Genomic DNA, 27,878 nt, shown 5'->3' with positions numbered 1-27,878 from the left:
AACTGTACATGCTCACATGCTCTCTCCTCGCTCGCTCGCTCTCTCCTAAGACATTGACGTTTCGTTGGCTATGCAAATTCCATGCCAACACCTTTTCGGCCAAAGACTAAGGCAAACTTAAGTGGGCGAGGGGCGGGCCTTCCATAAGACCACCCCATCCCCCCGCACCAACACACACATGGCCGTCAGACACACACATGCACAATTGCCTTTTATAATTAATTTTACAGTTAAGTGTATTTCAAGAAAGTTAAATTTACGTAAATTCGAAATTTTGAAAGGCCATTGCCTTGCCCGCAGCCCACACTCACACACACTCGGCCCCAAGGGTTAAGGTCCTGGGAGCAGTGAGGAGCGGGTGAGTGGTAAGAGGGGGTAAGTGTGTCTGTGAGACGGCTCTGCGGCTTGTGTCTGAGACATTTGACTGCTTTTTGGGCTAAGCCCCCCCCCCCCACCTCCCACTCTCCTTCCGTGGCCGACACAAATTTTATTGAAATTGCCAGGACCCAGTGCACACTGTACAGGCTGGACGAGGCAACACTTACATTATGCAATCTAATTATGTCTTGAGCTCTCGGAGTGTGTGAGTGTCTGCGGCAGGACAAAATGGCGTCTCAGCTCATAAGTTCGGGTTAGCCGGGCCAAGAGCAACTTGGCCGGGTACAAAGTTATCGGCCAAGTGCAGGACACAACTGACAGAAGGGGAAGAATGATTGCATTATAACGGGTTTACTTTGTTTTGTTTTGCTTAAACCTCAATAATAATATCACTAGAATTTTTAGAAAATCTGTGTTTTAAAATACATTAGAAGGTTTCTAAAAGTATGCAAGGATATATATTGAACTGTAAGAACGAAGAATGCGTTAAGAAAGACGATTGTCCATTACTCACTGCGTACTTTTAGACTTATAAATTACATTTAAGAGTTTTATGTGGCTCCACTTAAAATAAGAAAAATCAACAGGATGAAGAGTTTTAAACACAATATAAGCTAAAAATCGCGTATGTTTTAAAAGTCTAATGAACTCATGCCAAAAGACAAGTCAATTACAAAAAGTATAAACAGTATTAGCAGCATTAAGCTTACCTTCTAAAGCAGTTCACCTAAAAGAACCTTCATAAAGCTAATTTCTTATTTTTTCTAGAAAACGATTGTACTAACTAACAAGCAATCGAAAATCCAATCCTTAAAACAGTCCGGCCTCTTAGCCTAAGCAAAGTCTTAAATACGCTTGAATTCTCGGCCCAAACAAAGCCCCAAGCAACCCAATCTAAGCTCCCCAGCAATATCAACTCGCTGCTGGTCGAACGAATAGAAAATCAATTTCGTACCCCCGAAACGTCCTCATTAAATTGCTCGCTGTACGACTAATGAAATCATTAAAATTGTTTAAAAGCAAATTCTCGTTGGCCGAGCCGTAGGACAAACTCACACACACATAGGCGAGAGCATGCAAAATTTATGTGGCAACTAGAAACTATGTTTTGGCAACACGCACACAAGCGCCCTCACACGTACACACACCGAAGCGGCAAAGGACATTGCCTTGAGTTGGGATCGGGGCCGAGGACGAGGACAGACAGCAAAAGTTGCCAGTTGAAGGCGGTGGCAAATCCTTAGCAGAGACACCCTGCCACCCCGGTGACCAGAGCCCCAGCCCACTGCACACCCGCACCCCTTTTGGCCGCGTGCGCTACTTAAACCCTTGCCGAAAACTATTCGAAAAGGGTTGGGCGCAGTCGGGTGGCCAGACATCGAAAACATGATTTTAGTGTTTTCAAATTTGAATTTTAAACAAGTCATAATATAATTTGGCTAAGCAGCAGCAGCAGTCGCCGGAGCAGACCCAACATCCTTATCCCCGGTCCACAAGCACTTGGGCCAAGTTTGTGTCCACTTGCCGGGCTTTAATCCGGCCAACTCAGCCCACACTCCGCGCCAATCCCCCGAATCCGACCCTCGCGCGACGGCATAGAAAATTAGCCAAGGCCCAGCTCATTTTCCAGCGTGGAGTTTTTCTTGCAGCGCCGAAATTGTGAAATTTAAATTAGATACAAGAGTATCTATGGCCCGAAGTCGGGCTGCGAGTGTGTGCGTGCCAACTATCCCACACGAAATATTGTAATTCTCTTGCAACTAAAGACGTAAACGGATATTAGCAGCAAATTAAGCCCTACTATCCGTCCTGCTTTCGCTGTCCTGAGCGCTCCTGCTAGGTCCCTTAGTGATGGCAGAATTCCCTTATCGAATATGCTAATTTGGGTGATTGGTTGGGATTGAAAGGGGATTAATTTTGCACCGACTAAGCAAGCTGCGGTGAGGGTTCTTCATAAAAATAAGCTAAGAAGTTTTAGTTTTAGATAGGAGGATACGGTGTTTTTTTTTTTGGGTAAAGAGCTTTTAATTTTCTTAGCCAAAACTAAAAATATTTAGAAGCAACTATAAAAACAATGGATGCTCACTACCAAGAAATTTGAGGTTTCAGTAGGTAAAAAATAAGTTTGTGAATCTTTACATTTTTTTCAAGGACGAAAATAATTTAAATATTAGTTATGTGTTTCGATTCGATTCTGTTTAATAGACAGGAAATTTGGAAATAATAATTTAAAGTATTTTTAAAATTGTCAAATATCATAATCAAAATTCGTAATGCTAGCGAATCGATAGTTTTCAATCCACTCTCCCATCCTCAGCTATAATAAGTAAATTGAAACTGCTTGAGCCACAACAAGCCAGCAGCATTTTCGATTCGGGTAGCTGCTGTCTTGGGCTTTGGTCTGCTAAAAGGGTCCAAGTATATAGTTTAAATCATACTCGTGTCGACGTCGACTTGGCTACATTTTAAATATGCTTCTTGGGGCTGGGATCGTGGGGGTCATGTAGGTTGGCGGAGGTTGTGGAGGTGGGCGGATAAGTTGAGGGGTCGGCTCAGTGTGTGGGCGGGCATTTGTGGGGCGTTGTTATCGTCAACTTGGCTGGCATTCTCCATTCTAATTTCTAATTATTTCTTCATGTGTGTGTGTGCCAGGGTGTAGTCGTCTGACCAGATGGGTGGGTGTGGGCGGAATCCTGCCCCGCCACATCCGTCCGTATGTCTGTCCGTCCGTCCGACTGTCTGTCTATGCGAATTAATTAAGTGTTTTCGTGCGCGGGCAAATCCTTTTGCGGTTCAGAAACTTTCGAGGTCTTTCCAGCCAAGGCGAATCAGGGGGCCAGTGGGCGGGGGAAAATCAATTATAAATTAAACATTTATTAAAGAAAGCGCACACATTGCCCCTGGGGCAACGCAAGCGCTTTCTAGATGCTCCCCGCACCCTAAACCCCGCTTCCTAGCCTGCCTATGCAAATCAGCTGCGGCATAAATAATGCGACATCATTATTTAGGCGGAGGTAGGCGAAGAACACGAATCCCCTTTTCGGATCCAGCCAGAACATTCTGTCGTCAGTCAGCGATCCATCAATTATGTCTGCAGCTGGGGAGGATTCGACGTCTTCGGAGCCGGGCTTTGTCTCATTTCGATTGTCTTCGGGAGAAGGCTCCTTCCGCTCCCCTTTTGATTATGCACATGCATTTCGGCCCGTACATCAAACTCGAACTCGAATAAATGTGACGGCCTGCATGCATTCAAAACAAAAAGAGTGGGGGAAGGGAGCGAGATCCCGAAAGCAATAGCCAGGGGAATATGCTGATAGATGCCGGGTATAACTGATTTGTGTGTACCCGTATATATCTGAATTGGTAATTTGCTATAAAGCGACTTTAATATGGCACGCAGTTGTCCGCCAACTCCGCGCCCCCTTGGGGACACTTTGCATACTCATCCACAGTTGGCCAAACGTTTTCAATTTACATGGCTAAGTAGCAGAGCCTGGCTTTCGAAAACCAAAAAAAGTGCGAATCATTTATTTCGATGGAGGAAGTAAAATGCAGTCTGGCTTAAATAATAAAAAACTCTAATGGCTTCGTTAATCAGTAAACTTGGGGGCCCTGTAGCATTAACTTTCTAGTCAGTCGAATTTTAAATGACCAATTTAAAAATCAAACCATCCTGTCCGAATAGTGTGAACAAAAGTCCCAAAGAAAAACTAAACACATATGCGCTACGGTTTATTTCTAGTCGGAATTTCACACATGGCTGTAAGGATAATTTAACTGGATCGGGTTTTGGAATATTTCAGATAACGGAACAAGATATAGTGGGTGCTGGGGACGGGGGTCGCTCGAAAATCCTGCCCTTAACCTCTGCTGCCGCCGCAGTTGCCCTTTCGAGGATTTCCCTCGTGCTTCTGGGCCTCGCGGATGAGGTCGCAGGCGCTCGGAATCGCCAGGCAGTTGCACTCGATGCCGCGGGGCTTGCGGAGCGCCGAGCGGGAGCACTCGGAGAACGAGGGATACGGAGCCTTGACCTTCGTGCAGTCTGTGATCCGGCGCACAACGTGGCAGGACACCTTGTCCACGGCCTTGCAGCCGGGCATCGTGATCTTGGGGCAGAGGCCCTCGGCCACAGGACACACGTGCTCCGTGGGACACTTGACGTCGGCCACGAACTCCTTGCGCTTGCGTCGCGGGATGGGCGGACGAGTGCCTGCCTCGAAGCAGCAGATCTTCTTGGGCTTTATCTGGATGGGCGGGCACTCCACCCAGGTGACCTGGTACTTGCGCTTGGCCTTGTCCGAGATCTTGTAGTAGCACTGGTCGTAGGGAGGGAAGCGCTCTCGGCAGGGATCGTCGCAGCAGTCGTCAGGCATCTTCACCAGGTGGTGAAACTGGAAGCTGTCCTCCTGCGGTGGAGGTTGCTTCACCTCGAAGCGGGGATCGCCGCAGCCCGTGAACTTGCCGCATCCCTTGCCAGAGTCGCGGTTGCACTTGGGCGAGGGATTGTGGTCCTCGGCGTAGGAGCGCTGGTTAGCCACTCCCACGAAACGGGGTATTAGTCGACTTTGTCCCTTTGAAGTAATACTACGCCACAGAGACATGATTGACTTGGGCCGATTGAAGAAGTCCTCGGAAAAACAATGGGTTCGCCGCGAAATAAGAATGATGCTTAGCAACAACCGCGCGTTAATAAACCAGCAATTCCGAAACCAAAAAATACCCCCCGGCACTGTGAAATCACCTAACTAAAATTTAACACCGAACACACAATCAGCCCAACGGAGCCGATGTGAAATTTTGTAGAGGCCGAGAGGAACTGAGCTGAAAAGCTACAGGGCATGGCTACATAGCTCTGAAGTTCAGTTCTGGGCCTGCTTGTCAGGTTTAAGATTTATCCTAAATGAAATTTATGTCTCGAGGCCTGGCACCAACAAGATGGTGCTGTGATATCGCTTATTCACTAGGAGTGTAACTAATTCCGTACACTTGGCTCAATTAATTTATTAAATATTATTTAAAGGCAAGATTAGATATCTAAGTAATACGCCCCGTATGTGGATTGAATTAGCATGGGACTTAGTTAAATTAATCATCATAGAATAATAATAATAAAAAATGGTATAAGTATGTTTAAATTAAAATATATTTCAATACGAGGGAACCGGGCATTCAATCTTTAAGGTTTGAAGGTAGGGCAGTTATAGTTTGGCAACTCATACAAAAGTCGGCATAAAGTTGGCTTTGAACGCCCAGTCGAGGCTTTCGATATGGCTCGTCAGTTAGTCTACATTCAGTCCTTGGCCTAACAAAACATTCAAAACTTCTCTCGGCTTTTTTCGGCATTGTAAAACAAAATTTGGTTAAAAAGTTAAAAATGTTGCGAGTGTTGCGTCAGAAGTGTCGTTCGCTCGTGGATCGTAGTCTGCCGTGCCTGGAGTCTCTGGTGAATGCCTGTGCCGCGCTCAAGGGCGACTGGTCCAAGCCGAAGGGCCTGAGCCCCATCCAGAGCTCCGGTGGCTCCAGTGTGCTGCGCCAGCACCTGGTGCGCCGCAACTACAGCAGTCAGTCGCAGGACGACGACTGCGGGGCGCCCAAGAAGTGCGAGACGGAGAAGGCGGCGGGATCGAAGTCCTGCGGTCCGGCTCACTTCAGGGGCACTATCTGCGATGCGGCCAAGGGTGGCAGGCCCAAAAAGAAGGAGGCCAAGAAGGAGAAGAGCAACAAGGTGAAGACATCCGCCCGGCTGAAGTCCATGTGGTACATCCCCGGCTGCGAGTACGAGCCCAAGTGCGATGTGAACGTGCGCTACGACATCCGGCACTACCGCATCTCGGACAAGGAGGCCCGCCAGTACCAGGTGACGTGGAACGAGTGTCCCCGGCTGGTGATCAAGCCCAAGAAGGTGTGCATCCACCAGAAGCATCCGCGTCCCAAGCCGTGCCGCCGCCAGCGGAAGACTGCTGCGGCCACCGCCCGTCCCCCGATGCCCATGCTCAACCCCATGGAGTGCAGGAAGCCGGAGGACGACTCGCCCTGTCCTCGCTGGGTCCTGCCCTGCTGCAAGCCCGGCCGCGTCCCGCCCAGCTGCCACCGTGTGCGGCGACCTACCGACTGCACGAAGCGCCCGGCGCCATATCCCAGCTTCTCGGAGTGCAAGCGCGATGAACTGACCAAGGGGGCGCCCATCGAGTGCCTCTGCCTCCGCATTCCCATGGCCTGCGAGATGTGGGCGGAGCTGAGGAGGAGGATCGCCCGGGGCAAGGGGGCGGTACTCAAGTGCGGCGAACTGTAGGCGGCGTCGAGAGCCCTGTCAACCGACGACACCTGGCCACATTCGGGTCGTTACTCCAACCCAGTTATCACATCCAAATTCCAGTTTCTACAATAACCAAGCCATTCCATCTGCACACTCTTTCGATCCACTCATCCGAAATTCAAAATGCTGTCGGAACGCTGCGGGAAAGTCCTGGGCACAGGCCTAATGCCGCTCGCCGTCCGATTGGCCAGTTGCGCCGGTTCCAAGGGCGGCGGTTCGGACTAAGTAAGTAAGGATGAGGGCAAGCCGGAACCCAGCTGCAAGCGCTCCGCGAAGAAGAACTGCTTCAAGGTCCCAGCTCCCTTTCCCAGTTATTCCGAGTGCCGGCGAAAGCCAACTGATCCGAAGCCCTCCAAGGAGTGCGATTGCTGGGACTTCGACAAGTCCTGACCCTCGGCCTACTGATAGCCAAGCGCAGACGTATTTTATGGTTACGGACCTTCACCACTTTCGCACCACAGACTGAAGACTCGATACACACACAAAAGACCGTTGGTGGCTCTGGGAGCCTAGGTGTATTGTCCATGTCGAACCTATAGAACTTATCTGGGCACCTATCTTAAAGCTTAATCCAACTAACCGACGTTGAAATATAACAATATACCTTGTTTTAATAATTGACTACTATTTAATGGGCTGGGTAGTTAGCTTTTGGGATAAAATCAATTATTGTTTCACTAAATTGCACGTTCTGAAAAATTCACGATCTTTGTTTAGGTGTGAAATATGAAATTGTTTTAATTTTCAAATATTTAGTTACCAAAAACTAATAAAAAGTGCTCAGTTTTGTTAAAAATAGTGGTTAAGCCCCGTCAATAGAATAATAGAAGCACTTAACGAAGTACAAATATCAATCTAGTTAGCTCTGAATTTTATCGTTCATTACCATTTTCCCATAGCTTTCATTCTCAGCTTTGGCATTAAGATAAAAACATCTGTTTCGTTCCGGTCTATTACTTTGCATTTATTTATTTTCGCTTTTTTTTGGAAGTTGGTAGTAAAAAAATTTAAATTTAAGATTGATCAGAAATGAATTCGTCAAAAGCTTTGGCGAGCAAAAGGATACTGGCCGTTGGATTTAGCAACCTGGTAAAGTGCCGTGGAATGTCAAGACTGGACGACCTTTACTACAAGCCGGGTTCGATGAAGGACCGTACTTATAAGCGGACTTGGGCGGAACAGCAGTCGGAGCATCCGGAAGCTGAGGAGCGCTTGGACGACACCAAATACAATCCAGGTCGCTGGACAGAGCGCGAATATCAGTCCACCTGGCAGGAACCCGTTTATGAAGATCCCCAGGAAGAGGAGCTGGAGGATTCGCGATGCCAAAAGGAACCATATCATGCCCCAGTGCTGCGGCGGTCTTTTGATCCCAGGAGGCGACTCCAGAGGATCGCCATGCCCGCCAGTCAGTTCATCTCGCAGTTCATTTCCACCCAAACCAAGAACAAGAGGCGTCACATTGAAGCTGCCGCTGATCGAATGGCTTACGATGGTTACCAACTGGCCTAAAATGCCTAGTCAAATGCTTGCTGATGACGAGGATGTTAAATTTTGACTTTAAATTAAAAGGCTTTTTGTCGTACAACGAAAGATAAATAAATTTAAATGGCAATACTGATGTGGGGTTGTGTGTTTTATAGTACATTCATTGAAGTGCGTGAAACATAAAAAGGCCAAAATTGAGAAATGTGTAATATATGTAAATATTAGTAAAACTCGCAGCCACCTACAAACATAAATAATGTTTTTTTTAATGTCCATCTGAAGTTTAACGTGTAACTTTGCCGGTAGTACACGATGTGGCGAAGTGCACCAGAGAGTGTGCGAAAAAAACTACTATGATGGTCCGATCGTAACCCGTGATATACTCGAAAGGAATTAGAAAAAAACTAAGAAGATTGCTTACCAAGACTTTAGAAATTTCAATTTGTTTGGGAGGAAAAGCTGTAAAAATGTAAAATTGAAGATTTTGAAAATTGGAGCTGGTGGAGTCGGTGGGGAAAAATGCGCCCGGGTTACAACCTGATTTTTTTCTTATCGAGAAAGTAAAATTATTTCGTCGAATTAACAAACATTATTCTTCCCAAAAGTCGATATCAGAACATTTGTATGCTGATGGTGATATATAAGTATCACTGTGGACGGCAGTCAACGTAGTGACGAAGCGCAACAGGGCCCGGAGGGCTTGCGAAGACGACTACTGTAGATACACGAGGAAATGAATCTACAATGAACGTCTGATGGTTATACATTGAGAAATTTTCGGATTCCCACCCATTGAAATTTCTCCTAAGTCGATCAACGCTTAAGTTATTCTGGATTTAAGCGAGACAGCTGTGGCATTGTTCACATCAAGAAAATTAATTTGAAAAATTGAATAGCATTGAATGGTTATTTTTTTATAACAAAACCACCTTAATATTTCATAAAAGGTATATAGCTTAAGAAATTAAATACCAATTGCACAAAGAAAATGATAATGAGTTAAGCTCAACAAAATAATAACTTATGAACATTTTATTTTCAAACCTAGAACTGTCAGCTGTCTTTCAGCCTAGCAACCTCAGTTATCCGAGAACTTAACTTCCGAATCCGATGAAGGATAGGTATCACATTCCGTAACAACGCTCATGATGAAAATTTCGCAGTGACCCACATTTTCTGTGCATATTTTAACCCAAGACTAAATTTTTTCAGTGTGTTCGACACCTTTGCAACCTAATTTAGACGATTTTTTGATTTCGGCTTGATTTCCTCAACATAATGCTGGCGAAGAAGACGCTTTTCCGAGCACCGTCCGCATTGCGGAGCGGAATAGCCTTAAGGGCTAACCAGGTGCGTGGTATGCAGACGTTGTACGATCCCTACGAAGATGGGGTGCCCCAATTGCCTGGCCAGAGAATGGATCTGAAGAAGAACAAGCCGGTGGACAGGACCAAGGTGCCTCTAAAGGACATTTGCTGGATTGCGATGCGGCGCTCGGAGTACAAGTGCCGCTCCGACCCCGAGTTCAACGTGCCGGCCTTCATCGACTCCCGCAAGAGGTGCCTCGGTGATCCCTGCGCGAGTTCCTATCCGCCGACGGACCTCACGCTCTACAAGCCCTCCGACAAGCTGAGCCGGAAGTACCAGCGCACCTGGTGCGAGTGCGAGCTGCAGGAGCGGAAGAGGAAGGCCGTCTGCCGCTGCCGACCGCCGAACTTCCTGCGACGGCCCCGCCGAACTCCACCGCTCCAGGAATCCAAAGTCTGCCGTGATGGCAACGAGAGCCTGGGGCTGGGGCTGTGCCGCCCGCCGCCGGTGGCAAGCCCCTGCCCCCGGTTCAAGCTGCCCTTCTGCAAGCAGGCCAGCTCGGTCGGCTGCCGGCCAGGACGACCCCATGCCGGATGCACTCGCCGCCGGACGAAGTACCCCAGCTTCTCGGAGTGCAAGACGGACCCACTGCCCGACGTCCCGCCCACCCAGTGCTTCTGCATCAACCAGCCGCCCATGTGCGTGGTGTGGAACTACTACCGCATGAAGAAGTCCTAGTTGCCTAGGCTCTGCCCGGTTACCATCCATCAGTTTTGAATAAACCATAGAACAGGGATTATTTATATTTTTTCTGGTGGCCAACCCCTGTAAAATTCATTGGTTTCAGATCATTCAAAAACTTATTCCATCATTTCTAAAACTTATTCCAATAATCGGACGGTATGATATAACTATCATTTTGATACAACTCAGTAATCGTTTGCTCTTGCTTTCTTTCTATTCCGGAATGTAATTTGAGGTTTTGAAAACGGGAAACTCATAAGGAAACCTAATAAATTTCTCATAGAATAAAATAAACCTCTTTAGCAGTTATATATATTTTCGAGTCTACTAATATTTACAGAGATATATCTTGCTTCTTATGTGTATTACTTTGAGGTTGACATTGACACAATGAATTTAACTTGTTTGTATCGTTATAAGAATGGCCATTTTTCACTTCCTTACGCTTTGCCAGTGTGCTCGACGGACAGGGGGTCCTTTGGCTGGCGTGTCAGATCTTCGCAGTCCCAGTTACAATTTTGAATCCCACCCTTTCGGCCGACGCCTCTCAAAATTCGGAAATCGGGGAAAGCAAGGAAACCAGGCACCATGATCACCTCTAAGATCCGCCTGCACCAAGCACAAATCCCGAAGATCCTGGTCATGGGTCGCTGGTACAACTGGGGCAACTACGATGCCAGCTCCGGCGAGTGCTGCAAGATGAGCGACAAGGATACCACCGCCTGCAAGCACGGCAAATGGTTCTGCCCGATCAAGTACGAGGACAAGAAGTGCTACGAGAGACCCTCCTTTGGGAAGAATGACTATCCAAAGTATCTGAAGGAGATCTATCAGCGGGGCAAGCCCGTCACTCCGGAGGACTGCCATCTGAAGCTGATCCGCCACGACATCGATCTCTACAAGCCGTCGGATAAGCACCGCCGATACCAACGCACCTGGCCCGAGTGCCCGCTTCTCTGGCTGCGGCCCAAGGACACCTGCTGTCCCGATCCGGAGATATATCCGCCCATGAAGCGCCGCATCCGTCCGCCGCAGGAGCCGCCGCTCTCGGCCATCGACAAGCACCTCTTCCAGATGAGCATCTTCTGCAAGTCGGTCAGGCCCCCCGGTTGCAAAGTGGGCCGCCGACCGCCCAAATGCACCAGAGATCGCAGGGTCAGCGACTGCTGCAAGAAGACGGCACCCATGCCCAGTTTCTCGGAAGCCTGTCGCCATCTTATACCGCGATTCTGCCGCTCTGAGTGCGCTTGTCTGCAGGCGACTACGTGCGAGATGTGGAACGTGTACCGCCGTTGGAACAAGTCGCGCAGGGCCTGCACCAAGCCCTTTATCGGGTACTCTCCCTACAGATTCCGACTGCGCTTCCCATTCTGAGCGGATAAGCCCCATTCCTGGTTTCAAGATTTAATGATCACTTTTCGAGCTGACCAAGTTTTCGCAGCCTTCCTTCTCACTACCTTTCACAACGGAAATTAACTGGGCTTGAGCTGAAAAGTCAGCAGGCTCAATTGAAAATCCCCCAAAATTTTGAGGATGCGGTCGGCACTCCGCATTATCCGCAGGCCAGGTTTCAGGAGCTTTGCTTGCAAAGCGCCCAAATTTCCGGACCCATCCTGTCTCCCGGTGGACCCCAGGTGTCACCATGTTCCGGGAGACCGCTGCATAGGGGCCAAAGAAGTGCTGGCTCGCGAATTGCCTCGTGAGAAGTATTTGGATCAGTACGAGGGGACGGAGGGCAGGTGTTGTGTCCTGCGATCGGCGGACAAAGATCCCTGCGCGGTGATGAAGCGCCCCAAGGTGCCCAAGGCAGTCAAAGAGCCCTTCCGCTCGATGTGGGAGCCGCCGTGCCTGGCGGACGAACAGCCCTTCTGCAAGGACAAGCTGCCCCGCTTCGATGCGATCCACTACCATCCGTCGAAGAAGTGCCGCTGCTACCAGCGCACATGGGTGGAGTGTCCTCCCGTGAAACAGCGTCTGAAGAAGGTGTGCTGCCTGGACGGCATCCACCCGCCCGAGGTTCTGTATCGAGTAAAGGATCCCTGTCCGAATGTTTGCGGCATGCCCTACAGAAGTCTGAGGCGCCTTTGCGAGGTAGGCGACTTGGAGCGGGATCCTGAGAGCAAGTGCTCCAAGCTCTTCTGGCCCTGCTGTAAGCCGGCCAGGTGCGATCCTCGATGTCGCAAGCCTAACACGTTCTCCATATGCACCAAGCTGCGCGCTCCATATCCCTCGTTCTCTGAGATGAGAGGATGGACGAGACCGCGCCGGAAAATCGAGTGCCAGTGCCTGAACCCCGTACCCCAATGCATAGCTGTTCGGGAGAAAATGAGGATGGACAGGTTTAATCTCAAGCCCAGTTGCTATAGACCTAGTACAAGCCAAACCTTTGAAGAACTCATATAGGAATCCTGCCTTCTAGAACGAAGCAATGGGCGCAGGATGATCACCACTTGTTGTCATTGCCTTGCTCCAGAAGTCGGCCTTCCGCTTATAATAAAATTGATGCAAAAACATACAGGAACAAAGGAAAAACAATCAGTTAATATAAATAACATTGTACCTATCCCTGTAGAGTGAATTAAAGTGTAAAAGGAAACAAGCATTTATAATACAACATTCTAAACTGAAAATTAAATCTTTTTGATTTACATAAGTATACGGAAATTTTAGTTTTATTGTGGCATGAGATATGAGAAATTAAACTTTTCGGAAAAAGGGTTCTTTTCTGATCGCAGCTTGCCCTGTCATCCTGTCATCTATGTAATGAATCGTTCCTTCCGGTGTGTCCCATTTTTAATCAAGCAACAGGCTTCCAAATCGAACGTTTCCATTCAGACACTCCCGAACAGAACTTACACGCAGACCGAAAGCACCCAGGGATATTTAGGAGCTGAAGGAGCCCGAGAGAACTGGAGAGGATCTATCATGGCTACCTCCGTTTTGGCCACGATGTGCGCCGAGCGCCTGACCAAGCTCCTAGTCCGCTACTCCCGAGCCCAGCCGGTAGTGCGAAACCAGTCGCAGTGCGTCGACAAGGTGTTGAGTCCTCTGCCAAGGAGCGGAGCCACCATGGCCTACCTGAGACCAGGTCCTTCCCAGGTTCCTCACCAAGCCAAGCCCACCACCAAGTGGCAGCCGATGGGCGCCATCACGAGCATCGGCCAGAGGTTCCAGCGGGAGGCCATGGATGAGCTATGTTCCAAGGCCAAGGACCGCCTGCTGCCCAAGACTGAAGACCGACGTCTGAGCTTCCCAAGAAGCCAAGCCATCTACTCCAACAAGTCAAAAGGATTGGAGGACTGCACACCACTGGGAGCCGGACGGTTCTCGGCTCCGTTTGCCAGCATTTTCCAGGGCCAAAGTTGTGCGAGTATGCCGCGAAAGTCCTTCACCCAACATCCACTCGCCTTCGATCGCCAAAAGCTGTATCGGGACTGCTATTAACCGAACACAAAGGGATGGTCTTCGATCTCTATTCCAATCTCGTCCGTAGCTCAGCCATAATACTTAGCATTATAGTGTTGTGACTGAGTTTCGGCTGAGGCTGGCAACGATTCTCTAAGATTCTCCCCAACTCGACGTATTAAAGATGTCTCGTGTTCAGAAACGATTGTCTTTTATCAGAGTTTAAGATTGACCAATAGAGGTTTTTAATTGGGATTTCTTCTAGACACTGGGAACAACTGACTGAAAATCTTAGATGAGCCCCTGAGAAACCCCCTACTTAACTCTCAACCTTACACCTTAGCACACGTTTTGGCAGACACTTCCTCTTAGAAAAGGAACTCAAATTTAAGTTCAGCAGCCATGCTCAGAGAATTGGCCAAGAAAATAGTGCTGATGCCCGGCATGTTGGCGCTCGAGGCTTCGAGCCGCATTGTTCACTTTAGCGCCTTGCTGGCGAAGGAGTGCCAGCACCAGAAGCCGTGTCCCGAGAGCTTGGTGCCCCAATGCAGGGTGTTCAAAAGGCGACCCTGCAGTCCCACAGACCCGCCAGTTCGTCCCTGCAGCGAGGAGGACTGTACGCACCCCCGGTATCCATGCTGCATAAATACCCGGATCGCCGATAATCCTTGCCGGGAGCCGAAGAAAAAGGCCCGTCACGTCTCCATGTGGGAGAGCTTCAAGGACAAGGAGTTGGAGCGCCCGGAGACCATGTGGCACTATCCCAAAGAGTGCTGTCCGAAGTGCGAGGACGTCCGCTTCGACGTGCTGTACTACAAGCCGTCGGACAAGTGCCGGGAGTATCAGCGCACCTGGTGGGAGTGCTGTCCCAGGATGGTCCCAAAGAGGGTGTGCTGCTGGTGCGACGCCATTCCTCCCCAGGTCCTGCGCCGGGACCTACCCATCTGCCCACGATCCGCCTGCCTCGCGGAGCACGAGGAGAAGCGCTTCAAGTGCCTGAACAAGAAGTCCAAGGGCTGCACGCGGGTTCGCATGCCCTGCTGCAGAACCGCCCGAATACCGCCAGACTGCAGGGGTGGCCCCGCCCCCACCGAGTGCGAGAAGGTCAAGTGCCCGTTCCCGAGCTACTCCGAGTGCGTCCAGGAGGACCCGGCCAACATCCCAGCACGTCCGCCCGAGTGTGAGTGTCTGACAAAGCCGTCCATTTGCGATCAGATCCGACGGGCCCACCACTTGGCCAAGCACAACATCAGCATCTACCCCAGCTGTTATCGCGGCTCATGAGAATGAGATTACGATAAGGATCAAGTGCCATCTCCGCTGTGATCTCTGCTGAGATCTCTGAAACATCTTGTTCAACAGAAATCCCAGCAGAGCGCACAGACTTTTGGGCAACCCCTTCAGCAGAAACCATATTCTTGTATATATGGTTTCTGTTGGTAATGGGTTTTCCTACTCCATCCAAGTCTCAGCAATCCGAAATTTACCCAGCAAAGTTGTCAGGTCGGATACATTGGTGATATCTCACTTCTTGAACACTCCCCCTTCGGAACACTTCTAGGACTGGTTCAAAATTCGAACATGTCTCGCCTTTCGGTACTCAGCGGTTTAAGGCGTAGTATCCTTCGCTCCGCCAAGAACCCGAACTACATCCTGCGTTGTCTGTCCGACAATGCAGATACTACCTCTACTCCACATCCCTCGGAGGAAACCCAAAGTAATCTGAAGAAGTTCGAGAGGGCAGAGCCAGTGGAACACACAAGTCACATGTTTGTATTGCCGAATGTGAAGGACAGGAACATCCATTATGAAGAGCTTAAACAGGAATCCGACGATGATATTACTGCCACTTGGGGCTGGAAAAACAACGAACTGGACGTGGAGCAGTTGGCGGGAATGCCCGGACCCTCTGAGGTGGAGGATCCGTATATGAAGATTGAGGAGGGACCCGAGGACGACGGTTCCGGAATCCAGGAGGAATTGCAGTTCGAAAAGATGCGCTCCCGGCGGGAGAAGCTGACTAAGGATCTGCACTCTCAAGAACCCTTTGCCAGCTTTGAACGAAACTCTCTCACCTCCGTGCGGAAAAATGTGGACTTTATGATGCAGGAACTTAGTCAGATTTCCCTGCTCTTAAATACACTCTACCCAGAGGAATCCGCTTTGGTTGGCAATAGCATGGACCAGGCAGAGAGTACCATGGGTAAGATTTACTCAGGACCCGAAATGGCTTCTTGGGCATTTAACCAAGATAAAGCGAAGAACCTGGATCATGAGGAGGAATCAAATCAGCCTGCGGCCTCTGAGCTAACCAGTTCGATGTCCGATCAATCCGGATTGAAAGAAGTGGAGAACTATACAGCTTCTGGGCCTGATGACTTGGAGCCAGTAACCGCTGAGCTGCCACACGAAGCTGAGGAAATCGATCAGATTTTAAATGCTGGCGATAACCAGGAATCCAGTCCCTCGAAAACCACAGAGAACAACCCACAGACGCATGACAAACAGCCCAAAGAACACATACACACTTACAGACCCTTCAGGACTATCGAAGTGCCGGTCAATCAGCCCAAGAGTGATCTGTGCTTGGAGTCAAATGAAGAGCTGCCTTTTAGCCAGGAAGACCTATCAATCACCGAGCACTTGGACAACACGGGCTATACGGTTTCAGCCCAGCTCACGGAACCCGAGTCCCGGCTCCTGATGCGCATGGCTCTGAAGCAGGCTTTGAACGACCTGGAGTCCGGCAAAAGCAAATACAAAGCCACCATTCTAGAGGCCGAAACTGAGTAATATAAGGAAACACCCAAGAAACATAAATAAACGCATATGTATAGTTAATGCTAAGATTTATTTCTTGTCCTTCGGGCCTTTCTTTCCCTTCTTTTTCTTGTTCCTCTGCTTCTTGAGCTTTTCCTTCGCCTTCTTGGCCTTCCTGATGGCACTGGGACAGACGTGGTTCTGGCCGTGGATCTTGACCCACTGACGACCACGCTCCGCCTCGCAGAGGCTAAGGGGGAATCTGCACTCGCACTCCCGAGGTCGGTGGGGTTTCTTGGCCAGCTGGGGATGCTTGCACTCCGACCAGCAGGGCATTGGGGCACACAGCTTGCGGCAGCAGGAGGGCGTCTTGGCCCCCTTGCACCTGGGCGGACGACGGCCCGGAACACAGCGCGCCAGAGGAGCAAAATGGGGACAGGGTCCTGTGGCGGCCGGGCCCGTCGTCGTCCTCTCGCGCCTCTTGGCCACCCGGCGGGCCGGGTCCAGGGCCTCCAGCTTGTCGTAGGCACAGACCTTCTTCTTGCGGATCATAAACTTGGGGCACTCCACCCAGTGACGCTGGTAGGGTCCGTCCTTGCAGGAGGGGCGGTAGTACATCTCGTCGAACGAGGGCAGTGGCTTGGTGCAGTTGGGCCCGCAGCACAGCTCGTTGGGGCGCGATACCACGAAGGGATACGGCGGTGGCAGGTTCTTCGGCGGATCCCACATGGACTTGAACCTATCCGACTCGGCGCAGAAGGCGGCCGGAATGCAGTGCGTCCGGATCTTGCATTGCTTCTTGCCAGAAGGAGCAGGCGGAGTCGATGGAGGTGCAGGTGGTGTCGGAGGCGTCGGAGGCTTTGGTGGATTTGGTGGCTTACCAGAACTGGAGGAGCTGCTCTGGCGTGAGCTGAACCCCCTTAAGAGGGTGGGCCAAAACATTTGCCAAAACTACTTGAATTAAGTTCTGAATTTTGATTGTTTTTGGGAAGAACGGAACAGAAGTGTTACGATTTTTAAAGTTATAATATTGGCTTGGCCAGCCGAAACATGGCTAAAGGCCTGCTGGGGAGAAATTGGTGAAAATCGGAAGAGGGTCCTGTCGCACGCATTCACTTCTCCTGCAACTCAACTTCAGTGCAGCGGCGACAGGCAACACAAAATTGCAAACAGCGGACTGCGCATGTTTAAATTTAATTGAACATTTAGCCAAATTAAAATGCATTTTATTACGCAGCCGCCGTTTCTGGCCTGGAAATGCAAAACAACGCGCGCCCAATCAGCCAGGCCGAGTCAAGTAAGCCAGCGGTGTTTGCCAAACCCGCAAATAGATGGAGGAAAAGGCAAGGGCACACTGAGAAAAGCGCATTTGCAATCGTAATTTGTAACAAAATTAAAAGAGAAGAAATCTTTTTTAGAAATAACTAATTAGAGAAAAAAGTGACACTTATAATAAAATATTAAGGAAAAAATTGAAAGAATAAGGAACTCTCAAATATTTATTGATATTAAAGACGAACAAGAAACATTAATTCATGTTTTATAAAAGACCCTTTTTTCCTAATGTACACATATTGCATTAAATTCATATCAAGGCGGATGCTTGTGATTTTTTACGTTGTAATTTTATATCAATAGAAGATTTAATTTGTATTTCAGGTCCACCTTTAGTACCCTGCATTAAAAATATCTACTTTTTTTCAAGTGCATAGACGGAGCAGAGCCAAAAGTTAAAGACGCTGACTGGGCCTAGGCACGCAACGGTTATTCGGTTTTGTCGGTTTTTCGTTTCGGCCTTAAGTTGCTGGCAGTGCCTATGCGAAATTTGGCACAGATTCGCGGGCAGATTCGAAGCTATTCGATTCGGTTCGGCTGAGGCGGAACTGCGAGGACAGCCGCGCTGCAAACTGGTTGGAGACAGGCTGGAGGCCCCGGCCCGGCCAACATGCGTTCTGCAATTGTTTAATAGCCTAATTAAATGTGCGAGGGAACAGGTTGGCCAGTTACAGTCCGGGAAAGTCGGAAAAGTCGGGCATATGCAAAGCAAGAGAAGCGAGCGCTGTCATGTATCGCCGAGTGATGTGATGTGATGTGAAGTGATGTGACGGGGCAGTGACTGCCATGCGGGTGGTTTGTCGGCAGCTAATGCCAGTCTCCTTGCTTATTTTTTTGCCTTGTTCTGGCTTGCAATTACATTTGGCTGTTAATTGCATTATGCATATTTATGGAAGCGCTCCGGCTGCAGCTCCTCCTCCGGCAATCGAGTTAGGGCCGGAGCAGGACCAGGAGCAGGCGAGGGGCGGAGGACGGGAGACGCAGACGGATCCGGCGACAATGCCGGCTCATTAGCATACATCAGCGCGTTAAGCTCGGAGCGAGTGTCTGACTGAGTTACGAGCAGCTTTCCTCCGTCTGCAGCTGCCATCAGCGTCGTCATCATGGCCGTCGTCATCCACTGAGTGGCTTAGTGGGTGTTGCCCTCTAATTTAAATTAAAATATGAAAAATACTCGACGAGTGGAAAAGGGTTTGGTTGCGAACAAAAACACCAAGCTGGAAAACTGAAAAACGTGCAGAAAAATCAAATCTAAAATAGCTGCTGGACATGGCATAATCAAATTGTGTACTCCAAAGGGCGTAGGAAAATATTATTTGCCCAGAGATTGTTGTCTGTATGTGAGCTGCAGCAACTAATTATATTATTATGAGTCGAGATAATTCTTCAGCTTTCTGCGCTCCAGAGAAGTTACGGAAAATATTGTTTGCTGGGTAGTTAATGCTCGCAATTATTCAACTTCATAACGTATAATGCTCCAAGGCTCACAGTCCTTAACAGCTATTTTAAATGAGATTCTTTTGTTTTAAAAGATTGTTTTATATTTTCATTGCCGCATCGGAGAATATTCCTATTGATGGGTTCTTATAATTCATTTCTAGCTAAGTAGTTTTTCAAATTCCTGGCCCATATTACCCTCTGCTATCACGGTCCGCCAACACCAAAAGTATTTTCTCTGGAATGTCCAAAAGGCAGCTGCTCTCGGTCGGAGTTTTCTGTGTGGAGAGTGCGTGGGCTTCCCAGTTCTGGCGGAGAAAGCTGAGAGATTTGGGAACTGGGAGCTATACATTGACTGAATATACCTTCATTTCTGCTTGCCTGGTGGACTCGAGTGCCCCGACGAGGGAACGAGAGGAAGCCCGAGAGGAAGTGGGAGCCTCGGAGCACGCGAGCGTAATTCGCACAAATGGCCATAATAAATAAATGTGCCATTAGCTCGTTTGCTAAGCCCGTACGAATTTGCACATGCAGAAATATTAGACGGCATTCGTATATCAATACGAAAACTTTCTAATCGCAGTATAATTGCGGGCCAGCCGCAAAAAATGTAAACCGAATTAAGAAAGTCAAAGGAAGGGGAAATAAACGCACATTAGCCACTAAAATAACACGACATGCGCCAAATTATGCCGTCAATTTCGCAGGTGGAGAGCATAAGTCATGCAAAGTTTACAGCAGCTTATGATTGGGAAACGCTGGTAATCAGTTTGTTAACACCCGGCGACAATTAGTGACTGGGTAAGTGCCCGCCTGTATTGGTGTATTGGACCACATGCCAATTGGCCGTCGATATAAATTCGCGTATATTTACGGCACGGCCACTCGCACGACATTAGCATAATTAAGTTAAGTCGCTTTGGGAACGGGTTTCTGATCCGCAGATTGATACTTCTTCTGCCCATTTGGCGACCGGCGGAGATGATCGACCAGCGAAATCCCAATTAGGCCGACCCTAGTCCCGCCCGATTTGAGAGAAACAGGATCGGGTATATGGGGTCGCGGTTTGGTGTGTTCAGAACAAGGAGGGTATCGTTTAATTGAAATAATTACACATTAAGTGCATTAATTATTTTCACTTGCATGCAAACAGCGAGGACGCCTGCCAGTCGCCACCGACTCTTGGCCTGCTCCTTTTGCCTTTCGCGTAATTATTAATTTAAGCCATTCGACGACTCCGCTGGGTATCGTAGGCCATTACGAGCCGCGAGCCGCGAGCCGTGAGCCGTGAGCTACGAGCTGCAGCGGCCACATCGCACGACATCCACTTGCAACTCGTTTTGTAGCCGCCGTTAGCTTAGGTCATAATTATGGACGCAAAATCATAATTAAAAATGTATTTAGCCGGACTTTGAAATATGCTTTGGCCGCCCCCGAAGGCAGAAGGCAGGTCGCGACCAGTCCGGCAGGAGGCGGTAATTAGCCGGGATACGTCGGGGGGTGTGGGACAATGTGGGGGTGGGCAATCGATGGCCCGAAGGGATGGGTGCCAAGTCGTTAGAAAGAAGTGGGGCGAGCCAGTTACGAAGACCAAATTCAAATTGATAATTAGTGAAAGGCTTTTTTCAGTGGTGTACTGTATATTGGGAGGATGGTAAGCTGAAATCGATGTAATCCCCTCCCGATTAAATACACCTACGCCAAGGTTACATTTTTGGTTAATTAAAATATAGAGTACGACATTTGGAATTTATATATCAATAGTTACGTTAACATTCCTCTTAAAACTCTACATTACATTTATTTAGCGTTCACTGATTCAATAATGAGGTAGAATATTGTAAGAAGTAAGTCATTATGGCAAAAAAGTTTTCAAAAGTCATATATACAGTGTCATAGCGGTGTGTGTGATCGGTTCTACAGCTAATCCCCCATTCACCTGACGAACAAGGTCAATAACCAATCACCAAAATATTCCCTCAATTTACTGTCATCAGTCTCCTGGCTGCCGTTGCCTTCTAAACTAATTAAAACATACAATGCCCAAATTAATTACTAAAACAGGTTAAGTTGGGCGCATAATAGCCGTCTATGCAGCAACTGCTGCTCCTGTGGATGTTGCTCCTGTGGACGTTGCTCCTGTCGGCGCTGCTCCTGCACCTGTCGTCGTTCTTGGCGCTTGAATAATTATTGCAGTCAACTACTGTTCGGTTCGGGTATCAGCCGGCTTTGGCCGCTGCCGTTGCTTTGGAGGGCGCCGACTCCCAGCACGTCAATTGTTTCATTAGTTACCCTCAGACGAGCTTGTTTGGCGGACTACCTGGCGTATGGGTAATACAGCCAGGGATGAGGCACTCGCGGGGTGCGGGTGCGGGGTATGCAAATAAAGTGCTGAATATATTTACTAATAACTATTTTACCTTAGTGACATGTGTCGCGCTCGCCAACAGAACCACATTTCCTCTGTTGTCCTTTCGGCCCGAAAGTTTTGCGTCAATGTTTTTGGCTCGTGCTCTTTGGGCGAGGGGCGTCGGCCACGCCCCTGCTTTTTTCCCACTGTGTCGCATATGTCAGCTGCGGCACTCATAATTTATTGAAGCACATAAATTTCACTTAATTGGCAGTGCCAATAATAAAGCAACAGCAAGGAAGACCAACGATGACACCAACAAAGTTTTGAAAAGTCCTTTTCGCCATCTCCTTGCTCCTTTTTCGCACATGCATATTAGTTGCAATTTGTGTGGGACTAATTACTCGGTAAAGTCAGTGGTTTATTAAATGGAATGTTTTGCAACAGATGGGTACGAGTCCCAAGTTTCGCGTTTTCCTTTGGCATGGTACTACCCACCCACCGGCGCACTCATTAAACAAACAAAATCGGCCACAAAACTTGTTCCTGCCATTGTTATTTCTATTTTTATTATCTATGCCACACCCATTGCATAGAGTGGAAAATTATGCACTTTTCTTGGAAATTTTCTATGCCATCTGCGGAGTGGATCTCGGCCGCCCTCCTCCTCGACGCTCCACCGCCACCCGAGCTCATAATAAACGAATTAGCGCCTTTGGCTAAATGGAAGTAGAATGCAATTTCATTGCAATTATCAAGTGGAGGAGACCGGCTCCTCCGTCCACTCCCGTCCTCCTTTGCATGGCTGGGCTAAATAAACAACCCGGTAAGAGTTCGAGTTCGACTCCGACTGGGTCTGGGTCTCGGCTCTGGACCTGGTCGCCGACTTGGACTTGCACTTGGACTTGGCCCCACAATGAGCACATAAAAAAATTAATGCTCTCCCGCTCGGTGAAACCATAAAGGTATGTCTGCTCATGGCCAATTTCTTTCGGGGCCAAAACGCAATGCTAACAAATAGAAAAATTATCGCAATTGTGGCATCTTTTTATGTTTTCGGTTTTCAGCCCGTCTTGTGGGTTTTTCCTTCAGCCAGAGCGAATGTGCATTTAATTTGTGACGCATTCAGAGAAATGTAAGAAAAAAAATGTGGCACTGAGAAAATCGTAAATATTTAATATAAGAAGATTCATTTCTAATTTCGACTGGTATTTGGGAAAATAAAAAAAAGGATGCTAAGATTTTAAAAATCAAACAGCCTAAAAAACTTAAATGATCATATATATAAAGTTCAGAACTGGTCCTGATTTCAAAATAAAATACTGGAATTTAGTTTACACAAATGTTCAAAATAGAGTCAGTTTATAATGTATATAATATGTTGACCCACAGCGACAAAAATTTGTATAAATTGCATTAAACATTATCAGTAAAAACCATAACGCGTCTGTTATTTATCTTGTGTAAAAAACTTAGGAAAGCGTGAAAATAAATAAATAACACATAAAATTTGATTATGCTTATGTGATTAGGTTTTAAAAGGTCATAAAAGGCAACAAAAATAATTATAAGCAGTGTAAATGTCTGCTCACTTTCTGCCAGTGCAGCCTGAATTGTCCCGCTGATGCATAAAACATCAACAATGCGATGCGAAGCGATCTGGCCAATCCGAGAGTCAAAACCCGAGACACGCTCCTCTCTCGGTGGCCTAGTCAACGTTTGAGCCTATTGGCCGCAAAAGAAGCGCAAAATAAATGCCAAGCCAACAGCACCAGTAACAATAACACAAGCAACAAATATTATGCCTTTTGGCAACGTTTTTCATACTCTGGACTCGAGTAAAGACTTCCAGCAGGCAAGTCGCAGCCACGAACTCCGAGTCCGAGTCGAAGTTGTACTCTTACAAACATGGTCATAATCACGCGTTAAATTAATGAGTTTAAATGCTATTTTTGGCTTTAACTATTGCACACACACACAGGTTTAATTGAAGCCAACTTGAGGCAGAGTGGAGTGTCTCAGTTTCGAGTTCGGATTCGGGTTCGATCCGGCGGCTTGGCTGCAACTTCGTCCCGGTCGCGGTCCCCCCGCGAATTATGAGAGACTCACAGCCAAGTTCAGGCTCAGGCTCAGGCTGAGTCTCAGCTTTGGGCCAACCGGCTCCGACATCGGCGGCTATATTAAATTTATTTTAATGCCAAGCTCCTTCGGTTTCAGCCTCAGTCTTAGCTCCAGCCCGATCCGCAGCTCTCCGCTCACATGGCCAGTGGGCATGGCTTTTAAATTTTCTCCCATGGAGGCCAGTTGGCCCAAAATCGCGTTTCGCTAATTATTAACCCTGCCTGGGCGCCCGTTCCCTTTTCCCAGCTGACATCCAGCTGGAGGCCATCGATTGCCAAGTGCAGATGCGGGGTCAAGCGAGCTTTGGAACAATTTTCGGAGCCATCTGGCATATGACTAAGGAAAGGTCAGGAGATCGAAAAATAGGAGTCTTCGGTAGGGTAGAGCATACTGATGATTCATATGTTAACGGATTTTCCAGTTGCAAGCCACATGAATCACAGCCCGAGATTTATAGCCAAGAAGAGCACGGCATTTTCCAGGCCATCACACAATCAATAGATATAACCAAAAAGCTAAGAGCCTATCGACCACTGGCTTTAACTGAACTAATTAACTGGACCTATTAAAAATTGTTTAATTATTTCTTTATACAATAAATCCAGTGAAAATAAAAGCGAACTTTATTAGCCATTGCCGAACTAAGTTGATTAAGGCTTGGCTCCCAAGCACCAGAATGCAGTTTAGCAAACTTAGGTCTCCATGTTTATATTTTCCCCGTACCAATCAAGTCCATTATCACGCAATAGAAATTACCTTATTATTTATGATATTGAAAACCACGACAGCGACAGCCGTAACCCGTTCATGTGGTTGTCCGCACAACGTCAGCCACATTGTTAATAATTTTTTAATACCACCATAATTAAGACGAAGGCAATTTGCCATTTGCAGTTGGTTTTTTTCACTCGGCTTTGCGTAAATGAAATGAAATTAAGGCAAGGAGCCGGGGTAGTTAGAGCCGGACAACGTCAAAATCAACTTGCCAGATACTTATTACAGTGGCCCGAAGTCGCTTGATGATTATTGGCATTACGTGGTCGTGCATAAGTTGAACTAACTGGCAATATAATTAATTTATACTTAAACTCTCTGACAATTTCAATGTTGCATGCAGCTGGCGCAGAGACGAAGCCGCAAACAACCAGCTCGACACACAAATTGCCTGGTAATTTATTTGCAATTAATTTTGAATTAATTTCAACGAAAGACGACCGAACAAAAAATGTCTGCAAAGGAATTTGGGTTGTTGTCTTGGCCGAAGAATTCGGGAGTGCAGTGGAAGGAACTGAGCGGGGAACTTTATGGGGCCCCTTAAACGAGGGGTACAATGTGTGAAAAGTTTTTTATGCCTCGAATCTAAAACCGAACCGCTTAAGAGACAAGACACGGCCATTTATCAATGCATCCACCATTTAAAGTACCCCTTCCTGTGCCAACCCTCCCGGTGCCGACAATGGGCCATCATCTTTGGCTCATTTGCAGTCAATTTAGCGCTCACGTGGTTAGTCATAAAAATTTTTGCACAGAACATTCATTTAATAAGCAATTATTGCCTGCTCCTCTTTAATATTTTTTCCCTGCCTCTTTGCTGTGTTGCATTTACGCGTCAAGACTTTCAACTAATTACAAACGATTTACATGCAACACAGCTGGGCGTACGATAACCAGGGCCAAGAACATTGGAGCAAGAACCAGGCCAGGTTTTCGCCTCTTAGCAGACTGAAAATCCAGCCCAGTCCCAGCCCCAGCCCCGGATAATCCCGCTCGGGTATTTGCAACATTTAAGGCAGAATGCAGAAACCGGTTGGCAGTCATCATCATCACCATTATCATCACGATGACACTGCGGCCGGAGGAGGGGAAAACACCCACGAGAGTGAGCAGGCCCAGGCCCAGGCAAATCAAAATCAAACTCAAATCCGCTTGGCACGCACGTACATGTGTAACATACTGCGCTCTTAGAACCGCGCGCGGTTCATTGCGCATGCGCGACATGCTCTTGTGGCCAGAAGGAGTGCAACTTGTGATCAGCTTATAATTAGCAGAGCTCGCGTAGAGCCACATCCGTGCTCGACTTTCACCAGCTGGCCGCCTCCGTCCGCCAAAGGCCAAAGGCTTGGCCCGCGGATGGCGGTCGGCGGACGGAGGACGGCGGCTCATTAGACGCCCATGAGTCACCCAGCGGGTTGGCCAGGCGGCTTTTAAGAGCTGCCGCCTTGGCCCAAAAACAAATGGAAAAACTGGGTACAGCTGCGTACTCAATGGGTCCGCTCAGATCGGGCCTCGTAATTAGCAGTAATATATCTTCGAACAAGTCAAGTCCAGTTCTGTTAGAGTATTTTTGGGTATATTTTGTAACGTTTTCGATCTAGAAAAACAAAAGTGCCTCATTTGTGAAAATTTAATTAAATTTAAGGGAGTAATAACAAGAAGTATATTCGAAAAGCAATTGGCTTAGTAGTCAATAATTTGTATAGTAATATTAATTAATTTATTTTAAGTATTTTTATAATTGCATTAGGGTTTGAGGTTTTTAGGCATGAAATTTCGATCATTTACTGACTATCCTTTCTCTAATCAAACACTTATTCAAATAACTTTTTACTACCTGCACTGGCTTGTCAAAGAAAGTGTGTTAGCTCTTTTCGTTGATTTCCTTTCAGCACATTAATTTCCAATAGATTGTACTTATAACTTTATTTTTTCCTCTGGCCTTTAATTCGATTTTTATTGCACCTGGATTTTCTTGTTTGGCACTGCCAATAGACAATTTATTTCTCATGTACACACATTTTTCCTCAATCGCCGTTCGAGTGTGTGTGCTGATTATTTCGCGCTTATTATTTGCTGCCTTTGAGCTTGCGAGCTTTTTCTTTATTTTTTGCTTAATTTTCAATAAATGTTGCGGCTTTGTTGCCGCTTGTCTCTCCGTCGCAGTCGATTACTCATTTGACTGCATGCACATAAATTTTATGCACTTTTCCATTTTTTCCTTTTCTATATTTTGATTGCTTTATTTTTTATTAATTGCTTCTTACAGCGTTTTGTTGGGTTTTTCAGCAGGCGGCGCAGGAGGTAAGTAGTGCCTCGGTGCCTCTGAGTGTGCGTGCTGTATCGTGTGAGCTGATTGTGTCATTAGAGTGGATCGCATTCGACGGATACTGAGACTCCGACAGAGACAAAGCGGCCCAAACGCCACAAAATGCGGACGAAGAGATACTTGAGACCACGGAGCGAATTGATTTGCCTTTAGAATTGGGTCAACATCAGTAAACGTTCGAATTTAATTGGGAATTTTAATGGCTAAATTACAAACACCATATTGGATATGGCAAAGCGATATGCCAGCGTGCTTGGACTTGCTGTTTTCGATGGCGTTCTACTATATCTATCTTTCAAATATAAATCTTATTTTCCTAAGTCCTGGTATATCATGGGAAAATAAACTGGTAGTCCGCCGAATTACTGTTTATTTGGACTACGCTTGACACACGCTTCTTCGCCTCAAGAACTCCCAGAGCTGATCCCTTTGTTTTCCAACCTCATAACTTAGGCATTTTACGAGCAGCGACAACCATCGCCCGGAGTCCAATGGCAGAGGAATTAGGCGAAAATAAACTTGAAATAGAACTCGCATTGATCAGCAGATCGCTTGTTGTTCTGGCCGCACTATAGTGAGCTGATTCGCCGCTAAGCTATGTGCCACAAGGCAACAAGCAACACAAAAACCCAAGACCCCGAAGAAAACCGAACCAAGCTGCGCACCAACGAGGACATGCGAAATTTTTATTTATTGCTGACAATTGCACAAAAGTTTTTTCCCTTCTGCGATCGGTTTTTTATGGTCATTAAAATTGGGACAAAATATTTGACCGCGCTCGAAGTCAAAGTTTTTGTTCTGGCAGTTCATTTTGTGATTTGGCGATTCTAGAGCACGACTGCGACCGAGAGAGACGGGACGGCCTGGGGCCAGAATTTGAGCTCTGAGCCGCGGATTTGCCCTTGATTGGCCAGGTTGCAACATTCTGCGATCGAACTGATTAGGCGGGTCCAAAGCGGCTAATTAATGACCCGTCGCCCGGCTCCGCATTCTAATTAAATGCGCACAAGAAATCAACTCGGCCATGTGGGGTGGCAGGTGAGTCACTAGGGGCCGAATCGCAACTCGGATGTACTTATAGATGAAACCAGAGACAGGAACGAAACGGGCACGCTCCTCTCAGGGGTATATTC

At 47.6% G+C, this 27,878-nt stretch overlaps 11 protein-coding genes across 13 annotated transcripts in view; 8 read left to right on the top strand and 3 right to left on the bottom strand.

Annotated features, from left to right (window-relative positions):
• The window catches only part of LOC108029579 (alpha-protein kinase 1), a 70,009-nt gene that overhangs the window by 21,158 nt on the left and 20,973 nt on the right, over positions 1 to 27,878 (bottom strand). The window lies entirely within an intron of this gene.
• LOC108029587 (uncharacterized) lies at positions 4,098 to 5,209 on the bottom strand. Its single transcript, XM_017101952.3, has one exon. It carries the CDS (start codon positions 4,977 to 4,979, stop codon positions 4,239 to 4,241), a length of 741 nt encoding a protein of 246 aa, XP_016957441.1. The 5' UTR covers positions 4,980 to 5,209; the 3' UTR covers positions 4,098 to 4,238.
• LOC108029581 (uncharacterized) lies at positions 5,651 to 7,311 on the top strand. The gene has a single exon (XM_017101945.3). The coding sequence runs from the start codon at positions 5,753 to 5,755 to the stop codon at positions 6,668 to 6,670; it is 918 nt and encodes a 305-aa protein (XP_016957434.1). The 5' UTR covers positions 5,651 to 5,752; the 3' UTR covers positions 6,671 to 7,311.
• On the top strand, positions 7,598 to 8,315 carry LOC108029589 (uncharacterized). Its single transcript, XM_017101955.3, has one exon. The coding sequence runs from the start codon at positions 7,724 to 7,726 to the stop codon at positions 8,204 to 8,206; it is 483 nt and encodes a 160-aa protein (XP_016957444.1). The 5' UTR covers positions 7,598 to 7,723; the 3' UTR covers positions 8,207 to 8,315.
• Positions 9,226 to 10,284, top strand: LOC108029586 (uncharacterized). Its single transcript, XM_017101951.3, has one exon. The coding sequence runs from the start codon at positions 9,461 to 9,463 to the stop codon at positions 10,226 to 10,228; it is 768 nt and encodes a 255-aa protein (XP_016957440.1). The 5' UTR covers positions 9,226 to 9,460; the 3' UTR covers positions 10,229 to 10,284.
• Positions 10,541 to 11,610, top strand: LOC108029585 (uncharacterized). The gene has a single exon (XM_017101950.3). The coding sequence runs from the start codon at positions 10,823 to 10,825 to the stop codon at positions 11,606 to 11,608; it is 786 nt and encodes a 261-aa protein (XP_016957439.1). The 5' UTR covers positions 10,541 to 10,822; the 3' UTR covers positions 11,609 to 11,610.
• On the top strand, positions 11,650 to 12,834 carry LOC108029583 (uncharacterized). Its single transcript, XM_017101948.3, has one exon. The coding sequence runs from the start codon at positions 11,768 to 11,770 to the stop codon at positions 12,635 to 12,637; it is 870 nt and encodes a 289-aa protein (XP_016957437.1). The 5' UTR covers positions 11,650 to 11,767; the 3' UTR covers positions 12,638 to 12,834.
• On the top strand, positions 12,902 to 13,841 carry LOC108029588 (uncharacterized). Its single transcript, XM_017101953.3, has one exon. It carries the CDS (start codon positions 12,917 to 12,919, stop codon positions 13,676 to 13,678), a length of 762 nt encoding a protein of 253 aa, XP_016957442.2. The 5' UTR covers positions 12,902 to 12,916; the 3' UTR covers positions 13,679 to 13,841.
• Positions 13,957 to 14,926, top strand: LOC108029582 (uncharacterized). Its single transcript, XM_017101947.3, has one exon. The coding sequence runs from the start codon at positions 14,042 to 14,044 to the stop codon at positions 14,921 to 14,923; it is 882 nt and encodes a 293-aa protein (XP_016957436.1). The 5' UTR covers positions 13,957 to 14,041; the 3' UTR covers positions 14,924 to 14,926.
• Positions 15,156 to 16,486, top strand: LOC108029580 (uncharacterized). The gene has a single exon (XM_017101944.3). The coding sequence runs from the start codon at positions 15,221 to 15,223 to the stop codon at positions 16,430 to 16,432; it is 1,212 nt and encodes a 403-aa protein (XP_016957433.1). The 5' UTR covers positions 15,156 to 15,220; the 3' UTR covers positions 16,433 to 16,486.
• LOC108029584 (uncharacterized) lies at positions 16,472 to 17,579 on the bottom strand. Its single transcript, XM_017101949.3, has one exon. The coding sequence runs from the start codon at positions 17,339 to 17,341 to the stop codon at positions 16,490 to 16,492; it is 852 nt and encodes a 283-aa protein (XP_016957438.1). The 5' UTR covers positions 17,342 to 17,579; the 3' UTR covers positions 16,472 to 16,489.

Source organism: Drosophila biarmipes, chromosome 2R (genome assembly GCF_025231255.1).
Source record: "Drosophila biarmipes strain raj3 chromosome 2R, RU_DBia_V1.1, whole genome shotgun sequence".
Lineage (NCBI taxonomy): Eukaryota > Metazoa > Arthropoda > Insecta > Diptera > Drosophilidae > Drosophila > Drosophila biarmipes.
The sequence above is the reverse complement of the archived record's forward strand: the minus strand, read 5'-3'. Positions and strand labels throughout refer to the sequence as shown.